The sequence below is a fragment of the Seriola lalandi genome, unplaced genomic scaffold (assembly GCF_002814215.2).
Source record: "Seriola lalandi dorsalis isolate HSWRI2012SDOR001 ecotype SW California unplaced genomic scaffold, Sedor1 jcf7180002054337, whole genome shotgun sequence".
NCBI classification, from domain to species: domain Eukaryota; kingdom Metazoa; phylum Chordata; class Actinopteri; order Carangiformes; family Carangidae; genus Seriola; species Seriola lalandi.
In genome coordinates, this window is record NW_019524890.1 from 970,363 (window position 1) to 993,412 (window position 23,050).

The 23,050-nt window shown below is 40.5% G+C and overlaps 1 protein-coding gene across 2 annotated transcripts in view; it reads left to right on the forward strand.

Annotated features, from left to right (window-relative positions):
* rxraa (retinoid X receptor, alpha a) overlaps nt 1-23,050 on the forward strand; it is a 107,240-nt gene that overhangs the window by 72,507 nt on the left and 11,683 nt on the right. The window contains exons 4-6 of one of the 2 annotated variants that reach the window (XM_087174312.1): nt 7,156-7,306; nt 9,460-9,639; nt 16,203-16,387. In XM_087174312.1, coding sequence (XP_087030438.1) covers nt 7,156-7,306; nt 9,460-9,639; nt 16,203-16,387 — 516 coding nt within the window. The remainder of the gene's footprint in view (nt 1-7,155; nt 7,307-9,459; nt 9,640-16,202; nt 16,388-23,050) is intronic. The other variant, XM_023407524.2, reaches the window with a different exon arrangement.

Below are 23,050 nucleotides of genomic sequence, written 5' to 3' on the forward strand. Positions count from 1 at the left end.
AAGTCAGACTACCAAGAAGCATTAAGACAAGAAAGTCATCTGTGACAAACCTACTGGACGTCATGCCTGCAGGTGCTGGTGGCGCTCACATTTTCCAGCTTCTTTCAGCTTGTTTTGAAGGTAAAAGTTAGAGTGAAGTGCGTTGCTTAGCAACAATTATTGCTTCCTGTGTATTTACAGACATCATAAGACCAGGTGCAGCTACAACCCTGATCAGTCAGGGTTGGTGACTTGGTGTAAATTCAAATCACAGTCACAGCCCAGCTGGTACACTCCACTAAGAATATATGGTAACAATGAGATTATTTTACAATGGAGACCAAATAAATTTGCATCACTATGATTGACATTAGCTTGTTAAATCTTCCTCAATGCTTTTCGAGTAGACAGAAAGTTTTTTCTTTTCAAATATTAAGGATAAAAATGAGGTCTTTTGGACAGAAATTCCATGACATTGAGATGTAGGGATTTGAAATTTCAAGTCACTCAGCATGTTGTAGTTGGTATAATTCATCTGTCCGTCCTGTTTCCTTATCCTGAGTTTAAATTTACAGTTTCATGACATATTGCAGATGACCCCTAAGTTCATCCGCAAATAGCTGAAGTGCAGGATGAACTATTCTGCGTGTTGTGTGCGTGCTCATGCCCACGTGTCGGTTGATTTGTGCTTGTTTGCAAACTATGTGTTGAAACAGGTGTCTTTCAAACTCGTAACACTGCCGTAATTGATCCCAAAGGGTGCCTTACTGTGAATGTACCCTGAAGGCCATAGAAGAGCGGGCCCATTAACACACACACCCTCTGTGAAACCCAATGCAACCCATCTTTGCTGTTACGTGTCCAGATAAGAGTCACACACACACACACACACACACACACACAAACACAAACACACCACAAGGATGAGAGGAGAGTTCTTACTCATTCCTCTCATAGTTTGCAGGGCTGTTGAGATAAGTGTGCTTTTAGAAGGAAGTAGTTGTCATGAGGTGTCAGAGGTGAAATGTGACACAGGGTTATCATTAGGTTACATCATGACCTGATCCCTGTCCTCACCTCTCAGGAGGCAGTTGGTTGGGTGTTGTCTACTGTCAACAGGAGATTTGTATCCTGTTCACTCACACTTCCTCATCATTAGTTTCTTGCCTTAAAGCAAAAGTAAATTGAATCATTCGAGGGCAAAGTCTGGTTTAGGGAGCAATAGAGTTTTGGAGAATGAGATCTACTGTATGACAATGGATTGTAAAGTATAACACGCTCTTCCTGGCCATGTTGTGCCACTGCGTAGATTTCTGAAGGAACTCTGTGAGGGCGTTTTGAAAGAATACTCTGAAGATAACTTTCTCTGTGTGTTAAGAAAAGGTGCCCTTGAACTGGAAAGCAACTGAAGTTCCACATGAGGGTTGTGCATTGAGGAGTGGTGCGCTGCAGGATTTGATGTCTCCTTTTGAAGTGTCTTTATGAGCAAAGTCTGTGCTCTGACTCTCTGAATCGAGCTAAGCCTGTCTTAAGCAGAGGCCTCCACTGTCTTCTTTCCTTTTCTCCTGTGTTCACTCGAGGGACAACTCCTTCCTTTTTATTTCTCCACCATGTGTGTTGTCATAGCATACTAATAGTTTACAGGACCTGCTCTGCTGCCACGATGATTCTTTCTATTAAAATGAATGAAAGTTGAGGAAGACAACTACAGCAAGCGTAGCCGACTCGAAACAGTGTCGGCAAATCTTTTGATGAGAAATGTCACTGCCGATTGTTGGGTTAAATCTGGGTTTCTATCAATGTCCGCTTTTTCCACTACCTGGGGAAAGCTACTGATAGCTACCGGCCAAAAGAGAAGGCAGGTGGCAGGAAGAATTGCATAGAGTGAGGATTATGGGGAACCAGTCTAAACGCTCAGGGTGTTGTTATTCTATAGCCATTACACTGTCACATTGGACACTGGGAACTTGTGATGAGCATTTTTGTCATCTTTGTAACTACCATGTATTGATTACAGGAAACGTGGTTTATGAAACCAAAACTACACATACTCATTTAAAAACAAATTTCTTTTCTCTATCTTTGTAATGGAATATGTTAATGTACTAACTTTATCGAAAGCTTAGAATCTCTGGCTATCGTAGTGTAAAAAACAATTTGTAGTTTATTGTACTATGTTTTTACAAAACTACCAAAACATCTATATTCATATAATGCATTACATTTAATGCAGTCCCCCACATTTTTTACAAAAACATACAGTATACCTTTATTTAGAATACATCCACTTACAGTATCTGAAAACGTGTAGATACAAACCTCAGCTCCAGAACCAACACTCCTTTAGGGAACTATTAAATCATCACTTTTACATGTTTGAATATTCCATCAGTGTGCTGAAGCCAGCGGGTAGCACAGGACATATAATCACATATATCAGTTCTGTGCAGAATCTGACACCCACAAGCAGACAGAGACCACCACTGTACTGGATGTACCAATCGAATGTCCCCCACAACATGTTACATAACACCTGCAGCACATGAAACAGTGTTATTCAGCTGTAGCATTTCAGGCGCTCATGTTGTACATTGTTCTGCAGGGAATCTTATGTCCTACATTTCTAGTCCTTGATGTTAAATATCCCTCGTTTGTTTCTCTCGCTCAGCCTGTAAAAGTTTGAAGGGAAGCATATAAAAAAATATACATAGGCAGTATGCAAGGAGAGGATTGTCAAGGGGTTTCCTGAGATGATATGGCTGTACACACAGCTGGCATACCACCCTATGAAGGGTCACATGTATGTGTTGTAGGGGAAGGCATATGTATTCTATTTCCAGAACCAGTCCTGAGCCCCTTTAATCCCCCCGACTTTCCTCCATCGCCATGGGCAGAAGAGAAAGAAAGGCCCCCCGGTCTGCCCACCCCACCGTGGGGAGTAATGTCTCTGAGATTGAGTTGCAGGTTTACTGAAAATAGATTGTGAGTGGAAGAGTCTTTTCTGTCAGGCAGACAGAGAGTTTGATAGAGACGATCTCAGCTTAGGAGACAACTGTGTTAGTGCTGCTCTGGAGGGCAAAAGACTAGATTCAGGCGTTTCGCTGAGGTAAGTCCTCACGTTGTGTGTGTCTGTGTTTTTCGTGTGCATGTGTGTGTTTTTTGTGTGCATGTGTGTATGGGTACAGAGATGTGGGTGTGTCCACATGCTGCCAAAAGCTGGTTCCAAACAAATGATGCAGCTTTGTTGGTCCCTTTGTGTCATTGAGATGCTCACTTAAAAATCATCTTTTTCCCTGCAAGAAAGGCTTTTTCAGCACCGGGTGGTATTTCACCAACAAAAAGCTAACAATAATAACTGTCCTTGTACGTCTGTGTGTCTATTATGCATTTAGATAATGCAGAGGATACTTGTTTTCACAGTTTAAGCAGCACATATGCAGTTCTATCACTTTAATATCAACTATGCTGTGAGTTGATATTCTGCAGAAGATTTTCCTTGTTTATTAATAATGAAATTATATATAAAATTCCACAAGTAAAGCTCTGCTGGGTAATAACCTGGGAATAATCTTTTTGTTTATTTATTTATTTTTGTGAAGCTTAAGCTTTGTGTGTGTGTGTGTGTGTGTGTGTGTGTGTGTGTGTGTGTGTGTGTGTGTGTGTGTGTGTGTGTTGCATTAAGTGTGTATTTTTGTTAATAGGGTGTGAAGAGCAGGCCAGGGGTGGGTGACAGCGTGTGAATTGAACATTTTCATGTAGTGGAGGGCTTTAACCTTTTCAACCCACGGAAAACCCACCACCGGATCCATCATTCACATGCAGGCAAACATTCAAACCCATATAAGCCTTTTTTAAAAGTCTAGTCAGGCTCCCAAGTCAAGTTCCCATGACACCACATATGTCATGCTAGATTCAGTGGTAGTGTGTATAAAATGATGCAGAAGACATCTAGAACTTTCTATTTGATGTGATGTTAAAGCACTGTGGTTTGTAATATTTCACTCAGTGTAAGCATGATATATTGTAGCTCCAAGCCAAAATGTGCTGTCTATGGTATTGCTGACATTTTTCTAACTTTGAAGCTATTTAAGAAGAATCAAATATTAGAGTTTCCAAAGGTGAAATGAGATGCCAGGAGCCACAGCAGCTCAGTGAGTAATAGTACACTTTGTGGGCATCTTTGTGTGTACTATGTCACATGCATGTGCATATAGTATACTGTGTCTGTGTATTTGCAACACAGTGAATAACAAAATAAAATAAAATAGTTCAATATACAGTGTATAATGTGCAAAGTTGTGCAAACAGAGTGGAGTTTGTTTGAAGCAGAAACACTTAAGCTGAGAGTCTCGGTCAGACTGAGGTGTGGAGTTGAAAAGAGCTGTAAGGAGTTATTGCTGTGGGCATGAAGGATGTCCATGTATTGGTCCTTATGACAGCAGAGCTGAACCAGTATGTTAGAGAAAGTGCTCTGCTGCCTGCCCAGTATGTGGTGGAGAGGGTGTTCAGGTTTATCTATAATGGATAACAGTTTGTTCTGTGCCCTCCTCTTCAACACAACTTCAGTTTGGTGGTGTCACCCGTTTCGATGCTGCTCCACCAGCAGACGACAGTGAAGTACAGTGCACTGGGCACAACAGACTGGTAGAAGATTTCTAACATCCTGCTGCACATGTTGGAGGATTTCAGCTCCCTCAGGAAATGGAGTCTGCTCATCCCCTTCTTCTACACAGTCAGAGTGTTGGTTTTCCAGTTCAGTCTGTTGTCAAGGTGGACGCCCAGGTACTTGTAGTCCTCCACCACATTAACATCCTCTTCCAGAATACACAGGGCCTGTGTAGCCGTCCTCCTCCTTCTGAAGTCGATCACCATCTCTCTGGTCTTGGCCACATTCAGAAGCGTATTATTTTTCCAAACCACTCCACAAAATCATCTAACAGCGCTCTGTACTCCTCCTCCTGCACATCACTTATACCCCCAACCACTGCATGGTCATCAGACAATGTCTGGAGGTGGCATGAACCAGAGTTCAACTGTTCAAACACTGAGGAGCAAGTTCTTTCCAAAAGTGATGCATTTGTTTGTTAGTGCATGGACATAACTGCTAATCACTGTAGCAGTTACGATGCTGCATATTTACTGCACAAGTTGGAGAGGAGAAAAGAGGGAAGAGTGAAAAGAAGAGACATATAGTCGAGCACATTTTACTTTCAAAGAAGCCCAGATGCTGCATTAGCTGCAGGGCTATAAGCTAAACTAGCTAGTCTTGTTCAAGATTCTTAACAGAAGTGGCATACAGAGATAAAAGGGGCACTCCACTCATTTTACATGTTGAGGACAATTTGCTTGAGGATGGTACTTAAGATGCTATCCAGGGTTGTTTGGAGCTTTACCCATGAAGGGACTAAAGGTCAGGATACCTTACCATTCTTAATCATTCTCTCCTTTTTTTCTTTTTTTTTTTTTTAAACGATCTGTCTCCCGGACTTTAAGTACTAAACTGCAAAGGTGTCCTTAAATATCCTTCATATTCTCTCACAAATATGTGTGTGTGAGTTTCTGTTTTTTTATTTAATTACATTTATTGCAGAAAGTCATAAAATGGTGAAAAACATCCATCACAATTTCCTATAGTCCTATGTGTTTTTGCTTAATAAATAACATCAGCGACTAATTAGGTTTACTGTCGATCAACTGATGGATTAATAGACAGGCAAACAGGCAAAACTACTTTATGTCATGTCTGTTAGCTTTTATGTCATCTTTTGTGTTATGTCTCATTACACCAAAAAAAAAAGAAAAAAAAGATGTCTGGTTACTCAGTTAGTCATGCGAATGATTTGTCTCACGCTCTTATTATGAAAATATTCCATAGTTGCAGTCTTGGAATAAATAAAAGACTGTACATGGAATTGTGGAAATATTTGTATGTTTGGTTTATATATCATATTTGAGAGAGTGAGGTGTACTACTCCATGTTTTCCCACTGTGTAGCTAATGTATTCACACTCTCAGACTATCATGTTTGTCTCATCATTATAAGAACAAAATGCTTTTCCTGTCTTGACCGATCCCTGCAGACAGGGACGGGGCTCCTCTGCAAGAGAAAAGGCTAAATTTAGAGCCAAAAAAGTGTTTGTACTGTCAGACGTCTCATATGCGAGAACTTAATGAAAACACATCTGGCTATATGAGTCCATGCGGCTGCTCTGCCAACTCTGTCCTGTCTCTTACCGCTCGGTTGTGGGTATGTTTTGTCAGGGATCCACTTGTCTGAATATATTTAATTCCTCCTTCATTTTCTTCCCTCAGTCTAATTTCATTTTGTCATTAGCCCAGTCAAGCAGAGTTGTGCTTTTTTCTTTTTTTTTTTCACTCACATGGTGCTAATGGGTAGCTAGCATCTGTTCCATCCAGTACATATACTGTTTTAGGATCATTTATAGACAAACCTCCTAACGTTTATCTCCTCTGAAAACAGCATGTAGCTAGTGATAATAATTAGTCTCCCCTTGCTCTCCACTTTTATCAAAAGGCAATTGGAGGTCACTTAAAGATGAATTTGATCTTTTTCAGGGAGAGAGGCAGGCAGCAATTGAAGTAAGACTTAAGGCTGCCGTTGCACTGCTGCTAAAACAAATGCTGTCTCTTTATTCCGCTGTACTGTTAAATTTTGCAGTGGAGTTATGCTAGTGCTGAACATTTGGGAGCCAGCGGGGCTTGTTGAGAGCATGAATAAAAGAGTTCCTGGGGTGGAGTGGTGCAGGATCCTGCTGCGCCAGATTTAGATCTGGAGCAGAGGGAACAGGAGGGAGGAGAGAGGGAGCAATGAAAGAGGGCAAAAAGAGCTGCTGCTTGGACCGCTGACCATCTGTATTGAGTATCAGAAGTCATAATATCCCTCTCACATTCTGCATTTAGCAAATTGTTCAGGACAATCTGCGTGACATAACTCTACTCCAATTTAATATCCCTGTTTGTATGTGTAACCAAACCTCCTCTTCCCTTTGCAGACCTGGCCCTCGTTCAATAGTTAATGTCATCAACTAACTATGCTGAGCTATGTGAGGGGTTGTGTGTTTGTGTTATGGAGGTGCATGATGTCACCTGTGTTGACTTGAGGCGGGCGGTTTTGTGACCTGTCGGCGTGTGTGTTTGTGTGTGTTGATGTTCCAGCTGAACTCTCCGATGAACTCGGTCAGCAGTACGGAGGACATTAAGCCCCCGCTGGGCCTCAACGGTGTGATGAAGGTGCCCGCCCAGCCCTCAGGCACAGCCCTGTCGCTCACAAAACACATCTGCGCCATCTGTGGTGACCGCTCCTCAGGTGAGTGACATCAGACTGCAGTGACCATCTGTACTGTCCGCACAGGAACAATGAAAAACACCAAACTCAAAATAACTGAATTTAATATATCTACAAAATTACCCCCTCTGAGACATATGAAGATTAATAAGATGTAATTATTGATTGGAAATGGCTGTTTGAAAGTGTGCAGAAAGTCCAGGGAACTGTGTATCTGGAAAATGGTATAAAAATAATTTCTCAGCAGCTGAGATTCCATCATCACCAAATGAAAAGAAAATACGACTACCCAGAGTATAACTAAAACTAATGTTCTGACCACACTGAGAAACCTCCAAAGAAGATCCAAAGATGAACTCTGCTCAGAGAACAAGCCCCATGGGCCGCTTTGGCAGAACTACATACTGCAGCTTCTTGCAGTGGGAGATGTTCCTGGAAGGACAACAGTGAGTGGAATTCTTCACAAATCTGGGCTAAATGGCAGGAAGGCCAGAGAGAAGCCACTCCTGACAAAATGCATGGGAGCACAGCAGCACATGAAATCATGAGGCAAACGATTATATGATCTGATGAAACCAAACCTCAATTCAACTTCGGCTGAAATAGAGAAGCACTGTGTCTTTAGGGAAACCAGGCACAACCCATCACTCATCATCTCATAGCATCCCTACCGTAAAACATGGTGACACCAGCATCGTCATAGTGTGAGTGTGCGTTTGTTATTTATTTATTTTTCTGCAGCTGGGACTCCTCATAGAGAATAAAGACTGGAGGCAGATTTTGGGAACAATCTGTGGTTACACAACAGCGATAGTACAAATGCTGCAACTTCTCGACTGGAGTGCCTTCAGATAGGGAAAAAAACACCAGTATTTAATGGTTTGTTATATGAATTAAACAGTTAATCAGTAAAACATTTCAGACGTTTTTAATGCCTTTTTCTGCCCAACTGAGCCTTACATAAGATCTAAACCATCAAAAAGCAGCAAAATATTCATCCACGCAATGTCTTAATTGAAAGTGCAAAAAAAAAAAAACTACATTTATTACTTTCAAACTGCCTTCATGCTGATACTGCTGATACAGATTTTATCCTGCCAGTTGTCACACTGTAGTCTTCTTCCTCCTCCCTCCTTTTTGAGATCCAAAATGTTGCCTCATGCCAGTCTACAAACTCTGTGAATCCTTAATTTTTCCAAGTTCAAAAAGGTTTTTTCCCCAAGTTCAGACTTTCTCAAGTAGCTCTAACAGAGGATGGCATTATTACTGTTATTTCTTGGACCATTTTTGACCTTTCACACACCACATTCTCACTCGAGGCTTCTCCTTAATTATTTGGTCAAGAGCAAGCCAAACCACTTTAACCACAAGAACATTGAACCTATGGCTAACTGTTAGCCCAAAGCTAAAGACTAGCATGGTCCTCTCTGCAGAGTTGCCCAACTTTTTTTTTTTTTACACAGTTAACAAATAAGCCTGTGTTTAAATGTTTTTCTGGGGATAACCATGAAAAGTTTTCTGCCCCAGGATGAAGCTGGATATGTAATTCATTAGACACTTTCAGTGTCATCCTGCGTCATCGGTCCTACATGGACCCACAGGGGAGAAAAAAAATAATGTTTAATAGCAAGTCATGCTTCATTCAACTCAGAGGCTTTATTTATCCAGAGAGCGAAGAAAGACACAGTTTAATGGAGAATGCAAATGGACTTCATCTGTCTTTAATAACGAAAAAGAGCTGTTAGGAACTGGGGGAAGACAACATTATGTGAGAACAGTGCTGTAATGCAAATCCATGGGGCCTCCCTGCAGTTTGCCTTCATTAGGCCCCTCTTTTCTTCCCCAGCCACCTCAGTGTAACCCCCAAACACACACTCTGCTCACTTTAATAGGTCTTTGATCCTAATTGCTCTTTAGCTACCTCAGAAGCTGGTTCCTGTATACTGTTGTGTGGTTGCATGTCAAATCAAAGTGTAAAAGTTTCTGTCCTCAGGTCTCTCTTGGAAAAATAAACTGTGATGTCAATGAGAAACAAATATGTTCCAATATCAGACTCTGGTGCTGCCACCGACATGATTACCACAATGTGTCAATCAGACCGAAAGACAAACATGCCTGTGAAAAGATTGTATACTACTGCTAGATAAAACAACTCTCTCCCTCTCTCCCCTCAGGTAAACACTATGGGGTATACAGCTGTGAGGGCTGCAAAGGTTTTTTCAAAAGGACGGTGCGCAAAGACCTGACCTACACCTGTCGTGATAACAAGGACTGTGTCATCGATAAACGCCAGAGGAACCGCTGCCAGTACTGTCGCTACCAGAAGTGTTTAGCCATGGGCATGAAGAGAGAAGGTACAGCACATACCGTTGAGGATAAAGTCCAACTTACCCATTCCCTCAAATCTGTACTAATCCACATAGATACACATTAAGACACAGATAAGGGCCCCCTTTTTTCTTTAAAAGCAGTACATTATGAATATATGTCATATTTTCACGAACAGAAGCGCACCGAACTCCTGCATAATATTTGACAATGGCCTATTTTTTCAGAGGGTGTCATACGCACGACACAGCCAGTTAAGTCACGTAATCTCCCTTTTAAAGAAGAGCACTTCCTTTCATAATATACTGATAAGACTGTCCAGACTGACTTCACTTGGCAGTATACTCCAAACGAATCCAATCTGATTTGGTGTGCGGTTCCTAACCTGCTGTGATTATGACTCTGGGCAGATGCCAGTATACACGCTGTGACTATAGGTCTATTCATATAACAGCGTTAATGTCAGATAATACAGCTTTGCGAGAAGCTGCAGAAAAAGATACAACTCATAACTTAAAGAATTTGTTAATGAGACCATAATATAGTGTTTCCTTCGGTTTGCAAACTCACAACTTTGCCTTAAAATTACATATTTGATTGATTGACAGTTTGATTTAAACTGTACAAAGGTAAGAGAGAGTTGCAAAAGGCAAACATATAGCACCTGAGATACACATTGACTTTAATGTTTGATGGAGTCTCTTTTTACTTGCCTATGTCAAACTTTGCAGAAGCCTTTGCAGCTGAGATTCTACTCTACATCATGCTGTGCATTGCAGCCATAGGCTGTGCTGTATTAAAAATGTTCTGCTTCACGCAACACTTTTGGGGAAATAATGCATTCAGCTGTTGCAGCCCCAGGAACTCAACATTACTGGATGTGGAAACAGAGTGAGGGTTTGTGAGAACAGGCAGTCCTGAGGGAGTTCACTGATGTAGACTGGAGAAATAAAAACATGACGATAGAACTGTGTGAACCTCTGCTTGCATTGCATCCCCTGGATGTCACCATTCAGGCTCCTAATGATTAGTGTCAACCTAGAAGTTGTGTGGAACAGCCTACTGAGTTATTGAGCACCAGCTTGTTTTCACAAACATAAGGTTTATGTGCTTAATTTGTGTGATACTCGAGGCACAAAATTTGATCAAAATACTGAAATTGGATAATGGCTTGTAATTGCACAGCACAGTGAAAATATGCACCGCATTCCTCAAATTACAGAATACTAATGGAATGCACATACTGCTCCTGTCCAGTTCAGATGGCTACAGGGATTTAATCAGCCACACGAAGAATCCACAGGCAGTCAGTGTAGTAGACTGTTAATCAAACTTTAACTTTAAAATCATATTGTAGTGTTAGTGTATATTTGGTTAAAGAATTAAATGTAATCAGGCTAATGATTTAAATGTTTTTATAGAGTGTCTTATTGTCTGTATCAGTGCACCTCCTCTGCAGCCAAACAAACATCGCCTGTTTAGTCTTCTGCTCCTTTAGCTTTAAGAGTCAGATCCAGATGTGGACAGAACTGTTTATTATCAAACATTCTTGCAAACTTAAATTATTCCACCCCCAACACAGATGCAACCCTGTCCTCTTTTAGTAGAGACTGTGGATTATAAAAATATCCACAGTAACATTTCCATGGTTAAGTTTTAACTACCATGATTGTCATAGTGAAGTTCATCCCAGCAACAACTGCTACCGATTTTAGCTTTCTCAATGACTAGGCTAAGTACGTATAAGGCTGTATACGGTCTGTGTATTGAAGAATTATTCACGCAAATTGAGAAAATACAATTTAGTGTTAATGACAAGAACTTACATGTGAAGTTCTAAAGTAAGTCGAAGAAGACAAGTGTGGCTACTGTTTGACCGATTAGCTATATATTTCTGTACAGTTTAGGTAGCTTCTTCTATCTTATCATAATTAGCGTGCCTCCCAGAGGGCAGACTGAATGCCACAAAATGTTAATTTAATGGCAGAAATTGTAGATGATGAGTTACCTTCAAGGGTTTTGTGATGGTGTTGATCTTAAACTAGCACTGATTTTTACTGTACAGATGAATTCACAAATCACAGAATCTTAAAACACAACTGGACTTTTCTGAATCACCATTGTCAACACACTTGTTATTTGCCTTTGCCAGTGGAAACACTGTTGTCAGCTCAGCTCTGAACATGTAATGGTTAAAACTTTGCTACAACCAAAAGCCACAGAAGTGATCATGAAATGATAACTTTTTCCGCTGAACTACTCGCCTTTTAAACAGTTTTTTGCTAAACAGTTTGTGCAGTTTGAACTAACAACCTACTGAACACACTGATGAAATGAAGACAGTGTGAAACAGTGCCAAATGTCACAGCGTTATAATCTGTGACACATTTAGTTACTGATATAAGAATGAACAAACTACATAGTCACTGAATATGAATCTTTGAACTGAACCGAACAAAACTTTTGGAATCAGCAAAGTGATTTGTTGTTTCCACCTTCACCTGTCCATCAGACACATATGTTAATCATATTCAAGGCTGACTTGAGCATAGTCAGAAATGGGTGTTTAGGACTGGCCATTTTTACTACTAACCTGGATTGAGCAGGCGCAAATGCAAATCTCAGGCTTTCTTGACAGAAGAGGTGCATTGCTCCACCGGATCACTGCTAACACTCCCCCAAATACTACAAAAGACATAGAAAAAGAAAATAAAAACATTTTGCCCCTAAGGCCTTAGCCATCTATCTGCATGGAAACAGAGCATAATGTACTGTGCAAGACTGAGGCATTTTCACACAGACATTCCCTTTTAATGGGTTGTTTGAATGATTTGATCCTCTTCATATTCACACAGTGAATGAGATGGACTCTTGTGTGCTGCCGTTGTTGAATAAGGTTGCTGCTGTTTGATGCCACACTTATTGCTCTCCAGTCTTTGAGAGTGACCCTGACTTGTAAATATAGCAGGGCAGGCAAGTATCTTCTGTGATTCATAGTGGGGCAGTAGAATAAAGCACCTCAAAGGAAAGATTACAGCGCAGATAATAACAGAAAGAGTTGAGTTGTGTGAGGGAAGGAAAGAAAAACAGTCAGTGAGGTGTGAATTTTAACACTCCACGGGAGTGTTAAGAAATATTAGCACTCTCAGCACTGCTGTTAAGCACTCTTTCGCACATTGAATAAATCAATCACTGCGTCTCACCTTTATGGTCAACATGGTTACAGAATACAGACATAGACGGCATAGATTATACTGAGCGATGTATAGTATAGCCAGTGAAGAGGAAGATGGTAACAGGTGTTAACCAGGTGTGTGTGTGTGTGTGTGCAGGTGTGTGTAGCAGGTGAGTGTTTCAAGCTGAGTGAACATGAAGAATACATGTTTTTTGGACAAATACATTTTGGTCGCTATTCTATCCAAGGCCAGTTTGTCTTGACCTTTACATGACCTCCCCTCCCCTCCCTCTTGCTTTTATTTATATCATTGTTGGGCTCTTTACTCCTTTCAAGGATATTATCATTTACTGCCTTTCGCCTCACTCACAGTGCTGCCTAAGCCTCCCCCTGCACCCCGAGGGCTGTGGTTAGAGAACAAGGCAGCAGTAGCCCAAAAGGCTAAGCGAATCCACAGAAAAACAGGATTAAATGAATTTATGCTCTCCCAGTCAGGAGAGGAAAGGAGGAGGGGGGGAAATAAAGCTAACATGATTTCAGCCCTCCTCACCTCTCCCTGACTCCAACACAAGTATTCTACCCTTGGGCTGACCTCCACCACCAGACAGCAGTTCCTCTAAAGTGGGGCCCCTTTCCCTCTCCTCGTCTAACAACCCCTGCTCCCCCCCAACAAGACCACGGCCTGATTCAGGCCTTGGAAAAGAAACCAGTGTTGGGGAAACATGAGGAGACAGATCATCCTGCAAACCTTCTGTGTGTGTGTGTGTGTGTGTGTGTGTGTGTGTGTGTGTGTGTGTGTGTGTGTGTGTGTGTGTGTGTCAGGGTGGTTCTCCAGGTGCATATGTAAGCATCCATGCTGACACTGAATTTCCAAAAGCCCTTCATCATACAACACATTGTGTTGAAAACTTTTTATTAATCCATGTGTGGAGGACAAACTTGTACAAAGCCGCAGTACTTTTTTTCTGTGGTGTGTTGAATTATGTAAATTATAGCCTTTTGAAGAGACAAAACACATACACATGCATCTTTTCCATCCCAACTTGAGGGTGGGGGTGCGGTTTCTCCTGCCTCCGCCACAGTGAGTCTCGATGTCTGCGCAGCGCATAAACCATTTCCTGTGTTTCCTTGCCAAGCCAATCAGGTGACAAAACCAACACAGTTTTGCTTCAATCAGTTTTTATACAAGACATGGAAAAAAAATGTACAAGACAAAGTCTTTATTCATTTGTGTTCAGGCTGTTTTATTATGCCTCCACTCTGGCGACAGCTGTGGCTGGAGGCACTATGTTTTCGGGTTTCTGTGCGTCCATCCCACTCTGGTGAATGAGATAATTTCTTTGAATTTGGCACAAATATCCACTTGGACTCAAGGATGAAATGATTAGATTTTAGTGGTCAAAGGTCAAGGTCACTGTGACCTCTCATGCATGCTATTCTTTTGAAAGCGATGTATTAGGAACGCCTGGAGGGAATTTTATTACATCTGGCACAAACACACACTTACACTCAAGGATGAACTGATTTGAATTTGGTGGTCAAAGGTCACTATGACCTCACTCAACATTTTTGGCCATAACTCAAGAATTAATGTGGTAATTATCACAAAATTTCACACAAATGTCTGTGATGACATTTTATATCCAAAGGTCAAAGGTTAACTTCACTGTGACATCATCATGGTCTGCAAAAAAAGCTCTGGACAGTTGTGGATTTAAACTGCAACTTGACTGACTGGCAAAAGCATACAACCACGCGGCAGTAATTCTAGTTTAAGCTGTTCTGGTGACCACACGTGGCGTAATGAAGGAGTGACAAGCCATACATTATTTATGTGTCTGTAAATGATTTGTGTATAAAAGGAGCCGGCTGTTTGTCATTGAGCACTACATGAAAAACACATCTCTTTGATAAGGAAGCAGAGAGAAGTCCTTGAACATTTCCACACTGCTGCATCGTGCATAATGTAGGTCTAAGGTCCTAAATATATTCCATCTGCATTGTCAAAGCAATTATTGATGATTGAACTCTCTTGGATATGTTTACTGGCATAATACATACAGGGTCATGCACTATTCACTGGCTTACCAAGGCACACTGACTGAAGCAGCCACTCGTGCATGCAGACACTCGATATGGGCAAGCAAACACTCAAGCATGCACACACATATTTTATGTACATGTGTGTGCAGATACAAACAAGGCCCAGCGATGTATTCATTTTACTACTGACGTGAACCAGAATTGTTCTCACAAAATCAGCTAAAATTCAAGCAGTGTTTAAAGCTGTTCTACATACTATTACATCTGTATTGCAGAACAATAAAGAGAATAGTCCATCAGAGTACATAAGATAAATTTGCCATTGTGGGTCTCAGTGCAGTTCCCCTTTACTTCGAGAACATTTCTAGAAAAAAAACAACAGCTTTGTAAATTGTAAAAAGTTTGAATAGAAAAAGCTGGAATAACTTCACCACATTGGTATGTTGCCGTATCTTTCACTTTTGGCAAACGATAGACAGCATGACTTGCTTAAATGAGGAAATTGTAGTCCATTTCAGTGGCTAAGGATTCTTACTAAACCCATTTGAATGAATTTGCACTAAAAGTTGCAGAAACAAAGCTGCATTAATAACTGAACAAAGTGACTAAAAACAAGGGGACACTCAGACACAGCCCTGATGCTTGTATCGTTTTTTCCACCCCAGTTAGAGAAAACTGTGCGGATGTGTGTGGGATTAGTCATACGGAAGTGGGCACGGTTTCATTTAAAATGGGTTGTAAAAAGATGAACATAGCCCTGTTGTCTCATTACAAAATTGTTATTACTAACCTGCTAGCAAACACAGCAACATTAAACATTGCAATTTAATCAATAATAAATATCATTTCGATGTGTTTATATATCTATCTGGTGAATGAAGCCTCATATTCAATTTTCAAAAACCTTTTCTTCAGCAGCTAGTTGCTAACTTTGTCCATTATTTGGTGCTGGGCTGGTAGCTCACTGAACTGTTTTACCAGAACTTGTTAGCTGAAAACAGATGCCTGCTGCTGCTGGAAATGGGTCTTGTGATGAAAGTGGTGAGACTGAACCAAATGGTAAATGTGCTGCAAAGCCAAAACAGTTAGCTTAAGGACGCTAAAACCACCTAGAGTATTAATAATAATAATTATAATTCTGTTAGTGTGTAACTCTCATATTACCACTAATCATTTGATTATTTGTAAACACCAAACATTGATCAAGGCAGATTTAATATTAATAACCACTTGATTTTTGTCAAGCTTGCTTATTAATTATAAGCATACAGTCTTAACAATCCTTTATTTTAACACACACGCTCACACATTCTGAACACATTAACAGTGTAAAAAAACAAAACCAAAAACAGCAGTAGTGACCGGAACCAGTTTTGTTACATGCAGCCGTTCAGGAGGAGCGCCAGCGAGCCAAGGACAAAAATGAGAACGAGGTGGAGTCCACCAGCTGCGCCAACGAGGACATGCCCGTGGAGAAGATCCTGGAAGCCGAGCAGGCGGTGGAACCCAAAACGGAGACCTACATTGAGACCAACCTTGGTGTGCCATCAAACTCGGTGAGTTGGTATTTTTATACATTCTTTGACAAACACTTACACACTGTGTCATTCTGCATCAAGGAATTACTTTGTGTTTATGTTCATGCCCATCGGCACACAGACACACAGTGGGCAATTTGTTTAAATTTACGCTGGTGGTTTGTGGGGAGAATGTTTTCGCTCATGTTTACTCCTGTATTTATTAGGGTATTCCATTAAACAAAATGGTTATTATTCTCTATTTTCACCCATTAATACCATGGCCACTTAACTACTTATGTCTGATTGGCTAGCAGGTGTATTAAAATTAAACACCTCAAACAGGATAGGTCACTTCAGATGTACTGTAGGTCCGTTCAACAACTTCACCACTGTGACTATGTGACTAAATCTGTATAAAAAGGTCTATTAAAGTGAAAATGACCATAGCATTGGTGCCTCCGCCTTGTGTTAAAATATGAAATCAATGACAATTTTAACAAATTTTCACTTTTTTCCTGTGATGTGGTCATTATAGGCCTAGGTAACGTGTCTGAGGTGTCTGGATAGAAAAAACAACACATTAATCACATCTGTCCGTTATTTTCTTATATCAGAACGCCTCATTGTGAATTATTGCTTATATGGTAAAAAGCTTTTTTATGGAGTGTCACTGTGAAAAAAAACAGACAAGTGAAATACAACTAATAAAAATGTGGGAATCTGAACAGTGTCATTGAGGTAATAGGGACATATACAATGGGTAATAATTTTCATGCTACAATTGTCCTTAAAATGTGTACATAAACATTAAATACTAACACATATACATATATGTGTATATGTATATATATATATTACAGTGTTTTGCAGTTAATATGAACAAACTTGATGCATTTTGTACTAATAGGTTATGATGTAAAACTTTTGCCAATGGCCGTCAATCAAACCATGACTAAATCCAAAGCTTCTGCCAGTAAAACTTACCAAAGAGAAAACTAAACGTTTTTCAGTTTTATGGCTTGTGCTTTATTTTTTGCTTTTGAAACTCCTTCTGGAGCTGTCCCACCATTGTCCACAATTTGTTTTCATTTTTTCCAGCTGCTCCTATACAGTATCTCATTTTTGCCTTGAATTATAGTCCAGAGTATTATAGTTTTAGTGTTTTAGTCCCGAGTCCTGTACAGAAAAGAAAACACATTCTTTTGTCATTTTTCAATGTAAAAAATGTTTTAAAAGCATTTTATTTTTTCAGAAACTGTGGTTGTTTTTGTTGTGGAGTCTAAAGCTGACACCATGCTGTCTGCTGGTAAACATGTTAATGAACATCAGATAAGAGAAATATTTTCCCCTCTTTTTTTGGTCCCTTTGGAGGTGACTGCTCCTGGTGTACAGCGCTGGTTTACCTGTTCATCTTGTAGTGGCTCCTCCCCTCAGCTGTGAGTTTCCTCATCTATCCCCTCAGTGTCATCTGGGCACTGTGGGCTGTCTTTGACACAGAGGAGACTAAGAGTGATGAATAATGCAACAAGCAGACTATTCCTGAAAGCATCCCACAAAGCCTCAGCTTTCTCAGGAATTCTGCTGGAACATGAGAAACGGAGGAGCTGTGCATCAGCCTACGGGGGGGGGGAGGGCTGGGGGGTGACAGAGGATGAGATTGAAGGGGGGTGTAAGAGAGAGAGAGAGAGAGGAAGGGCTTCTTCTGGGATCCGTCTGCTTCAGGGGAGGGAAATGTCCTGTGAAGTAAAGGTAGAAATGCGAAGGCTGTTATGTGAGTAAATGGGAGCTATTTTGGGGGCCAGATGGAAATGTATGAGATGAGCGTTGACATTAGGGAGAGGGAGAAGGGAGTGGGGAGTCACGGGGGAGCGGCCAACAGCTCAGACACACTAATGCACTGAGTGTGTTTGGGCTCAGCCACAGTGGGTCCCTCGATGCCCACTGTCTGCCCAACACCAAGAAGAGGTTTTCTGAAGTACAGAGAGAGATGAAAACAGCACTGATGAAATATGACAGGGTGGAGAATTTATTAATTCACTTTAAGCGGAAACATATCAGAATCATGTTATGATCCTTCAAAATTCCTGACTCCAAAAAAGTTTTAATTACAATAGAAACAGTTAATATTTAACATGATTAGTTTTACACATGCAGAATGAAACATTTTGGATTGGATCAGTTTGATTATGCAGTTTTATGTGCAATTTTGCACATAATTGCTGTTGTGTGATATGCAGTGGCTTCATAAATTATTCAGACCCCTTTACTTACTGTTTATATTATTGTCATAAATTGATTTGAAAATTGATTTAAAAATATATATATATATATTGCAGTTTTTGGTCTTCAATCTACACTCAATAAGGAATGAGAGATTTCAATTTTTGATATGTAATAAATGTTCAAAAAAATTTAAAAATTTTTTCACTCAGTAGGAGATATTGAGTGTAGATTGATGGGCATAAATGGTGATTTTATCCATTTAAATTAAATCCACAACCCAATAAAGTGTGCACATAGTGAAGGGGTCTAAATACTTTGTGAAGCAACTGTATATTGATCTTAGAAACTACCCCTATTAATATTGTAGTATTTATTTCAGCCATATCAACCCTGCCCTAATCCAGTATGTCAGTGTTATGGTTCACCAACCTTTTGGTAACTTGATTCATGATCATTTTTTTCAAGGTTCCTCAACATGTCTTTGAGTGTTATTCAAGTTATGTGCCATGCTTTATACCTGTTACTGCTGCCAAGACTTTTGCTTTTGTATATTTTAAAGGTCAGTTTACCATATTCAGAGTATTTTCCTACTTAACGCCTCTAGGTCCAAAATCTAGAAGTGCAGATACTTTTAGGTTTTTGTGCCAAGGTTTTAAGATATTCACCTCTCAACATTTGGCTGCCGCCCCAACACAACAGAGCTGAAAGAAACTGAGTTTTAAGTTTGTAAAGTTAAATTTTCCACTGCTCCAAGCACCACAAACAAACCTCTGTTCATCTCCATTGTGTCAAAGTGGCAGCAAAGATCTCAACAGGCTCACGAGGTGCGCAGGTGGTGCAGAGGTAATGTTTCCATCCACTTCAACAAAGACGCGCTGTTTGATTCCCAGTATTGGTACAAGCACAGTTAGGTGGTGTTAGGAAACCAGGAAGGGCTGGTACTATTGTTGCTGCACTAGCGACACCTTCCTGCCGATGTCCATCGCTGGCAGGTGGAAAATGGTGGCTGTATCATGCATCATGGAGGAAGCAGAAAAGTTAACTGACAGGGACTGCATGAAGTAGATCTTGAGACATATGCTGTATATAAAAACTGCACAACTCAAAACAAAACCAAGGCTAGATTCCGATCAGAGTCTTTCTTTTTTTTGTCTTCTGACTGATACTGAAGCTTGAGTGGAGCCCAGGATGTTGCCAGAGTAGTGGCATTCAGGCTGTCCTGACCACAAGGACTCCCCTTCTCTCTGAGTCCTCAAACTCCCGCCTCCCCCTCTGCGAGGTCTCCATTGAGAGGCGCTGCCCCGTGCTATAATTAATCACAGGGCCCAGGCCATGAGTGTACACCATGAATAGACCACCGCCACTGTCTAATGACCGGGGTCTGGCCAAGCTGAATAAAGTGTGTTTATCTCATGGTGACCTAGAACAGGAGTTAAACAGGCGTTAGTAATGTGCCTTCAATCAAACAAGGAGAGGTCTTCTCTTAAGAAAAAAAGGGGGGAGGAAAAGATATCATTCACTAATCCTGAGGGAGTTTCTTGACTTTGATTTTTTTTTTTTTTGTATTTGTATATTTATTTTTGTGTCATTTCTAGAAGGCTGTTTTACTGTGTATGCATGAATTTATATAAGGGTTAACTTTAATAATTTTGTTGAAATTATGACAGGAAATATTGCTGTTGATAATTAGCTGATGATTCATCCCCACGCCGACACATGAGGACAGTTTCTTTTTCCAGTCTAAAAAAAGTGGGGCACTTGAGTAATTCATTTTTATGCTGATCGGTATGAGTACCAAATTTTCTCTCTGTTGTCACGCTAGTATAGTCTGGTTCAAGCGGAATAATGAAAAATTGAAAGGCAAATCTTTCGTCTCTCCTCCTCAAGTGATGAAAATTTCATAGGACAGTATGCAAGCCTGGCATTTTCTCTAAGTTGGGATGATCGACCACGTCAGTGGAGTATACTACAAACCCTTTGATTTGCTGGGAATGAAGACAGTGGTGTTTGTGGCAGGCATTCAGAAAATATTTTCAAAGAGGCTAAGATCCAGTAACTTAAAATTTCTTCTCTTACTTTTTTTTTTTTTTTGTCTCAGCTGTCCAGAGTGATTTTCACAGTAGCAGAAGAGGAAGCAGCTCTCTCAGTTGAGGTGTGAGATATTCCCAGGTGGACTTTTGTACTTTCATACACAGAGGTTAATGTTATTCCCTCGCAGGTCACAGTGGCCTCCTCCATTGTGGCTTGATAACATCCTAAATGCTGCTCTGTGACTCGAACAGTAAGTACAGTAATGCGATGCCCAAGGATTGTTGCAGGGAAGTGTAAGCCCTCTCCCCTGTCATCTCCACAGACAGAGGCAAAGAAACCAGGTCAGTGTAAACACGGCTAAGATAGTCATACAACATTCATGAGGCTTGTCGTGTTTAACGAGAACCCTGGGACTTGTATTCTTATGAAGAAGGGTGGCTCGACCGTGGCACACACTGAAGCCCCCTTTTGTTTTTCTTTGTTTTGGCTCTGGCTGCCCTTTGGAATGAATTAGCTGAATCTGTTTATGTGTTTTTTAGAGGAAGCACAGCTCACAAAAACTGTCGCACTGAGCTGTGCCGTCCACGTCTCCCACGGAGATCAGATGCTGAAATATTCATAAGATGCCTGTTTTCTTTCTTCCCCTGAAGAAAAAAAAAAAAGCGACGACTTTCAGTTTTCAAAAACAGTGTAGTCTTTGTGTCTGGTTTAAGTTTTTCATATTTCAGCTGCATATCTGTGATACTCTGCAGTCAGTGTGAGGTTCAAACCGCAGGGAGGGAACGTGGAGGAGAGGATGGGATAGTCTCTGGCCTGCGTATTATTAAAGGAGAGTGTGAGTGGAGGGATGTTTTCTCCTTCATCTTGAACTAATCTTCTCTGGAGAGCTGCAGTTGATGTTGGGATCCTCCGAGCTTTTAGCATCGATCTGTGGGATTTGGCAAAGGAAGTTGGGGAGAAGTTGCTGAGTTTTTGTCAGAGTGCGAGTTCACACAGGGATACTTTGGAATTTAAGGATGTTTACTTGATTTTAAAATTATGCACAAACGCGTGTGCATAAAGTCTTTGTTGACTCACATATGTGTCGAGGGTATGCACTCCTGGGATGATGATAAATTACTCGTGAGAGATTGACAGTATTGTTTGGGGTTTTTTTCCCCCTCTGCCCAGATGGATTTACATTGTTGTTAGTCAGTCACACTTTATGTGTGTTGCATTAGTATTTCACTGCTCTTAATAAACTCCCTGTTGGTTCAAGAATATGCCTCACAGTTTGATGTATCAGGACAGTTAAGGACAGGCAGTCCCTGTATTTCAACTGGGTCTGTAATTGCACACAGAAATGATCATCTTAACAGGAGAACTACTATGTTAAGCAGCGTGGCTAATATTAAGGACACTATATGAGCTATATAGCCTTGGTGTATTTTTCTGGGAATGTGAAGATTCTGATAATCTATCTTATAATTTACAAATTAGCAGTTTCTTTAGGATGAAACCAACATTTTATAAGCTCTTTAAAAGTCCCATATTTTACGGTTTTCCTGTGTTTTATATGAAATGTTGATATCCATAAGAAGACATATTTGTAGTTTTAACTACCAAAAACTCCCACTCCCAGGCTTCTTCCTGGAGCTCTAGTAACAACAGGTCACACTGAGCCAATCAGAAGAGAGGGTCTGAGCCTCTCTTCTGATTGAAATATAGCAGATTTCAGGTGAACACCAACTCCTGCCAGGCTGGATGGCGGGTCCAGGTGGGCTGGGCTTGGGGCATTGCTGAGAGCGATGACTGCTTTGTTGTGACATCAGAAGTTCTGACAGCTCGTTTTAGGGCTCACTTTGTGAATACAGGCTGTGTGCATTTCTCTGTGGACTGAACACTTTGATACTTTCACTGTATTAATATAGAACTTAGAACTGCTTTATCATCAAAAAAGACATACAAATGTCACTTTATACAATATGGGACCTTTAAATGTGACACACATAAGAACACTAAATGAAACGATAAATAAATAAATACAATAATTCAACAATTTCAGTGGAGTAGAAAAAGTTCTCAGTAAACATGCTTTAGACCATAATGGCCAACATATTAGATATGTCCAAGAAGAACCGTCTTTCCTCCAGCTTTTATGCTCCTCTCTCCTCAAGGCTTAAGTAGGTCTAATGAAGTGGAATCAATAAAGGATTGTAGCTTTCCTTAATTCACCTGGACCTTTTATTTCACCAGGGAACTAGTTAGTGTTCCTATTTCGGGCACTAAATGGACAATGTACTGTGCTGTCTATTAGACAGCCCACTCAACTACCAAGAACAGGTTGTTTTTATCATTTATCAGAAGCTAATGATTTTTTTTAATTTTTTTATTCACCAGAAGTGTTCACCTTCAATAATGACAATGAATCTTTTGAAAACATGCAACCATGAATTTATGAGTTTT